General features: G+C 33.5%; 1 protein-coding gene across 2 annotated transcripts; it reads right to left on the reverse strand.

The window, feature by feature from the left end:
* Window positions 1-1218: 1218 nt before the first annotated feature.
* Window positions 1219-3175, reverse strand: LOC132161850 (uncharacterized). Of its 2 annotated transcripts, none has more exons than XM_059572053.1 (4): window positions 3120-3175; window positions 2680-2863; window positions 2431-2536; window positions 1219-1633 (listed from the first exon to the last, which is right to left on the reverse strand). In XM_059572053.1, exons 2-4 carry the CDS (start codon window positions 2734-2736, stop codon window positions 1461-1463), a joined length of 336 nt encoding a protein of 111 aa, XP_059428036.1. In that variant the 5' UTR covers window positions 2737-2863; window positions 3120-3175; the 3' UTR covers window positions 1219-1460. The 2 variants fall into 2 exon arrangements, with proteins under 2 accessions (XP_059428036.1, XP_059428037.1); XM_059572054.1 differs by lacking the exon at window positions 3120-3175 and adding an exon at window positions 2959-3113.
* Between the last annotated feature and the right edge of the window lie 2801 nt (window positions 3176-5976).

Here is a 5976-nt window from a genome sequence, read left to right on the forward strand (position 1 = left end):
ATTGAATAATAAAAGATTGTTTGTAACATCACAACACATTTTCCCTCCCTCCTCCTTGTGAGGCAGGCTGTCGCCATTGGAGAGTGCTTTGGGGGAGGAGAAGTGATTGATCATTTTCCCTCCCTCCTCCCTTTCCCCCCTCCCCCAAGCTCAGTCATTTTTTCTATGTGTTTTTCTCTTCATTCTCTTTTAGTTTTTTTCGTTGATTTTCCTTCCAAATAAGCAATGGCATCCCCTCCATCTCCTTAAGCTCGTTGTTCCTTCACCTTCAACTTGCGCTCTTAGTCACAATCTTGTTTCTACCAGGTGGTTTGCCCATGTGCCATCCATGAAGAACATATTTAGGCTTTTTCAACACAGATTTGTCTTCCTCCGTCTATCCCCTCTGCCGATGGGTCAAAACCCCAATAGCTACGGCCTCACTGCTACTCCATGCATCCCTCTACACCCGCGCTTGGGCTTCATGCACCACCTTGCCGATGCTGTTGTTTTGGTTATGATGTTTGTTTTGATTTTTAGTTATTGTTATTTTTTGTGGGTTATATTCGTCCTATCCCTCAATGGTTTTATCTTGTTGTGGAGACTTTTGTAACTAGAGTTCGTTCTTTATTTTTGACAACTCTTTGAGTTTCCTTTCAATGGTTGTTGCAGCTTTCAAGCAAGTTAGATTCTTGTCTTGCTTCAAAAACCGCATTGTGCGGTCCATTTTTTCGCTTTTAGCCCAAGATACAAAAGACCATGCCATTTCTTTTAGCCCATTTCCTATTTTTTATTATTATTGTTTTCTGCACTATATTTCCATTTGAATATATTGTTGGGGACCTTACTCCTCTTACCTTTTTTGTTTCCTCATAATCCTTTCCCCATTTGATTAAAAAAATAAAAAACAAACTTTCTATCTTGTCAAAACATATATATATATATATATATATATGAGAAATTTTATGGTTCTTCTTGGTGTTCTTTTAATTTTATGTGAATATTATTTTCTTAAAATTTTTTTTTTTTTTTTTTTAAAAAAAAAAATCTTACCCCATCTATATATATATATACATATATACAAACCTAAAATTTTGATTAGGTTAAAATCTCAACATGCCAAGAAGGGGATCCACCATATGCCTTTTGTGAATTGATTTGACTAAAAATAAAAAATAAAAAATCAATAAATGATATTTCAATTATTAGTAAAGCAAAATCAAAAGTTTTTTTTTTTTTTGGAAGGATAACTAAATTTTATTACTTCAAACTATCACCTCAAGTACCAATGTTTTCATTCCAACTCAATCATATGCCCTCAAATCTCACTTCTGGCCTTCACAAGCATCAACCAGTTCCACACAACCAAACCAAGTAATTCACTGAGAGGCCCAACCCACGCCCCCCTCCCTCCCATCAGAGAAGAGTCCAAACCTTTTCCCCCTTGTGTTTGAAAAAGATTTAGATTCCCTTAAAAGAGTCTAGGTTCCTCGAAACCTACCAAAAATTATCCGAGTTTGATCTATCTGAATTATCCGATACATTAACTGCACCTGAAGCAACCTGTTGAATTCATTTATTTGGTGAATCACCATCAAACGAAGATAATAAGCCTCGAAGAATTCTGGGTTATCTTTTTCAAGGCTCTGCCAAACTGAAACGCAAGCAAGTTACCAAGTTAGTGAAGGGAAGAAAGTCACAACAAATACATATGAATTGATAAATATTAGTACTTAGAGTGGGAAAAAAAGCTTTCAAATTTACAAATTTATCAATTTGAAACCACGGCGAAACAAACAGAGAAATTTATGCAATTGGATTTGATTTCTCATCATTGATTCATGAATCAACAACACAAGCAATCTTCTTTTCAAGTAAACAAGTTGGCTGATGACTTTGTAGGAGTGCACAAACCCCCCATTGCAACAAGTTGGCTGATGACTTCAATACCCCAGCGAGCCAGTGAGAAAAAAGTTCTTCTAAGATAAACATAACATAGCCACATGGGGTATCTCCATCTTGAATAATTGAGTTAACAAAAACCCTAAACCCTAAATGCAGTAAGAGAAAAGCCCTAAAAGCAGCATGAATGTAAAGCTTCAGCCTGCAAACTAGAAGGAATTTTGTTTCAGCAAAAGGCCATTCAACATGCTATTGTTTCTCCTCTTTTCTTAACCTTTTTTGACTTTGTGTAATCCTAGAAGTTAATTTTCTACCTCTTCTTACAGTAACTTTTCAAAGAAAAAAAAAAAATTCTCAATTGAAAAAATAAAATAAAATAAATCAGTTAATTAATTTGAATCCAGCAATTTCAGCTGTTTGGAGAGCAAGAAATAAACCCATATTCTTGTAAATTCTAGCAGTCTCATATGTATTTTGCACATTAAAAAGAAAAAATAAAATGCACACAACGCCCATCAATCAATCAATCAAATAAGTATTCATAATTACCACGTTCTGTAATAGCAGGCGCTATTTTGGCTTGATCCAACAGCGTTTTCACAACTTCCTTCTTGTTCATGTATAGCTGAAGACATCGTTCTATAAGATTTTTCGCCTGAAATCACACACATCATTCTATTGTTCTAACAAACAAGTCAAACGCTTAAAGAAAGAATTCACACAATTCAAAACAGCAAATAAAGAAACAAAACCAAAAATCAAAAACAATTTTGAAATTCAAGCAGAAGAACCGCTTACCATACGTATATCTTCCCACGAGATCCACGAGACCCTTCTAACGAATCCGATCGGCATACTCGAACAATACTCCCGCAAAAACAATAGCCCCAATTACAACATGATCCGGTGAACATATATTCGGAGCTTAATTTGCAGGCCGAAGCTCTTCCTCTTCAGTTTTTCACGCGGAGCTTCACGTAACCTAATGCGCAGAGAGTCAAAAACAAATCTCAATACCACCGACATGATCGCACCGATAAAAAATAAAAATAAAAAAATCCGAAAAAAAAAATATACAAATATGCAAAATGACATGAAATTCGAGGGTTTGAATATGGTGTGATATGAATCAATTGGCGCAATAGACTTGGAAAAAACGTTTCACAGAGAAAATTCGAAATTAGAACAACGGAAGTTTTGAGAGGACTCGAGAATTTTGGGATTCGGGTCGATCTTACCGGAATTGGATGGAGTTTGGGAAGGTCACGCAGTGTGTTTTCTTTTTATAGTCAGATTTAGCCCCTAAATTATAAGTCTCAGTTATTTATTTTATAATCGAGGTTATTCAAATCAATAACCAACGATTTTATAACTGTTTTTTTTTTTACATGGGCTTTTTAAGTATTTTTGGCCATTACTGAGCCTATTTTTTAGGCTTATTTAAAACATTTTGGGCCAAAGTATTCTGTAAAAGATGAAAAGAACATGTCATTTTTTAGGTCAGACAATATTTTTGAATAAGACTTGGCCTAAAATATCACATACCACATTATATTTCATATACATACATTCATACACGGTCAAAACAACATCGTTTTGGTGTTAAAACACTAAAATGGTGTCGTTTTGGATGTTATATTATAATTATTATTAATATAAAATATAAAATATATATTTATATTATTATATATAACGGTAGGTGGTTAGCGGTTAGTAACCGCTTTTCCCTACCTCTAAAACGCTAACCACAACCGCCCTAGGCAGTTAGCAATTTTTTTATAGCCGCCTACCAAATCAATTAGCCGTTAACGGTTAGTGGTTAGCAGTTGGCGAGGCGGTTATATCCACCTCATTTGAACACCCTATTAAATTCTAACGGCAATGCTTAAAAAGACTAAAATATCCCTCGATTTTTTTTTATTTAAAAAAAAAATTGAAATTAAGGGTAAATTTGAAATTTTATAAAAAAAAAAATCAAGGGATATAAATGTCATTGTATCACTTATAACATTTAAAATCTACCGGAGGGTTAATTGATTGAAATTGAAAATTCAATTGTGTAAATTGAGAGTTTTTGAATTTTGGAAGGTCTTCTTAAAACATGTTGTAGTTCAAGTGCATAAAGTGAAATTTTTTTTTTTTTTTTTTTTTTTCTTTTCAGGGTTGCTGAAAGTGATAAAGCTGAATATTGACATGTGGATAAGGTGGGGCCGACTATAATGAAAATGGATCCTCTCTATTTCAAATGAAATTGAGATGAGTCATTTAGGCTAAATAGTAAGGCATAGTTGTCATTTTCTTAAAAGATGTAAATATTTTTGACAACTATGTCCCACCATTTACCCTAAATAGCTGCTCATGAAGCGGATCCTTTCACTGAGAAGCCCAACCCACGCCCCCTCCCTCCCATCAGAGAAGAGTCCAAAGGCCGAAACCCCAAGTTCAATTTGCACTTGTGCTATCTCAAATCTAAACCTCTTTTCTTCTATTTTGAATTTCTAATCTTTTAATTATTTATTGTAGACATTTTATTTAAGATTAGCTTTGTTTTTAGTATTTTAAGATTAGATTTATCCTATTAGATAGTGTTTTGATTCAATAGGGAGTATAATCTCCTTTTGTTAGTATTTAGAGTCTAGTTATCATTCTACTTTCCTGGTTTAATTGTTATTCTCTTGATTGTACGTCTATTTCAACTATGATCAATCAATAAAAAGTACGCATAATTTTAATTTCAAACTGTATTTAAAAAAGGTTTTAAGTTCCCTTAGAATCTAGAGACTCAAAACCTAATAAATTATCCCTTATCTCACAAACAGGTAACATCATCGAGCATGTTTCATTTTCATTATGGGGTCATAATGTAGTTTCCATTTGCTATTTAGGGGCATAATATTAAGAGAAATGGTACGGGTTAATATTTTTCTCATATTTAGCTCGTCTCATCTTGCAAATCTAATAGTTGATCTATTTAATTTGAAGGAGAATATATGTCAAATGTGAAGAACATATTAACCCCTACCATTTCTCTAACACTAATGAGGAAGCTGTTATTCTTACCTATCATATTTCTCACTTTCTAGTCATAAAATTAGGCTTGCGTTGCCAAATTTTTATAGAATTAGCAAGCAATGGTTCATTGGTTTAGAGTGGATTCAGTTGAAGGCTTGAAATGAGAGACAGAGAGAACACTAGAGAGAAATGAGTAATGCTAAAAACCACAATCTTAGCCCACGTAATTGATGTAATAGTACCCATCAATTCTTGAATTTTTTTTTTTTTTTTTTTTTACAAAAAAAAAACCAAGTACTAATAGGCACTGCTATGATAGCTCATTGAAATAAGGGGGTTGTTTTTAACATTTTTCAAGAGAAAAATGTGGCCTTTTGCAATGAGTCTTCCATCTCCCAATTAATTGAGAGGCTGAGAGAACTTAGTGGAGCAAAATGTGCCTCCCACGGTCCCACCTTCATATAACTTTTAAGCATGTCTTTTAAGAGTAACGTTACAGGCCACATAAACAACTTACAAGTATCCCACAAAAAATTCATGACGCTATATATTTATATTAACAACCTTGTAATGTCTGATTTGTGAGATATTTATAAAATATTTATTAGGTATATGACATTACTGTCTTTTAATCTCACAAACAATTGAGCTACTATTTGGGATTGCATTTAAGATGCTTAAAAGTGTTTTTTAATACTCAAAAAAACCCGTTTGAAGAAAAAAGTATTTGTTTAGTAAAAAAATTAAAAGCACTTTTAAAGGTCCAAAAAGCTTAAAAATAACCAAAACGAACTTTTGACAAAAGTTTAAAAATGAAGCTTTTGCCTAAAAGCTCTTTTTGACTTAAAAGTTTTATTTCTCAAATGCAATTTCAAAAGCAATCTCAAAGAGGCTCTAAAACTTTTAAGAAGGAGTGAGAAAGACTGCTTCAAGAAGCAAAACGTGACATCTATTTCCCTATCAATTGAAGGGCTAGATTGGATTCAAATCCAAAGACTAGGCTCCCCTGGAATTAGGAGTGAATTCCTGATTCTGAAATTCACAGTCAGGATCTCTTGAAAGAGATCCAACGCCTACCGTGAT

Source organism: Corylus avellana, chromosome ca9, assembly GCF_901000735.1.
Source record: "Corylus avellana chromosome ca9, CavTom2PMs-1.0".
In the NCBI taxonomy this organism is placed as follows: Eukaryota; Viridiplantae; Streptophyta; class Magnoliopsida; order Fagales; family Betulaceae; genus Corylus; species Corylus avellana.

Excerpts from the sequence above, each read along its gene's own strand:
- LOC132161850 (XM_059572053.1), bottom strand. The coding sequence starts at position 2,736 with ATGCCGATCGGATTCGTTAGAAGGGTCTCGTGGATCTCGTGGGAAGAT. Across the intron at positions 2,537-2,679 it reads CGTGGGAAGATATACGTATG|GCGAAAAATCTTATAGAACG; the intron begins GTAAGCGGTTCT and ends GTGTGATTTCAG. Across the intron at positions 1,634-2,430 it reads GCCTGCTATTACAGAACGTG|TTTGGCAGAGCCTTGAAAAA; the intron begins GTAATTATGAAT and ends CTTGCGTTTCAG.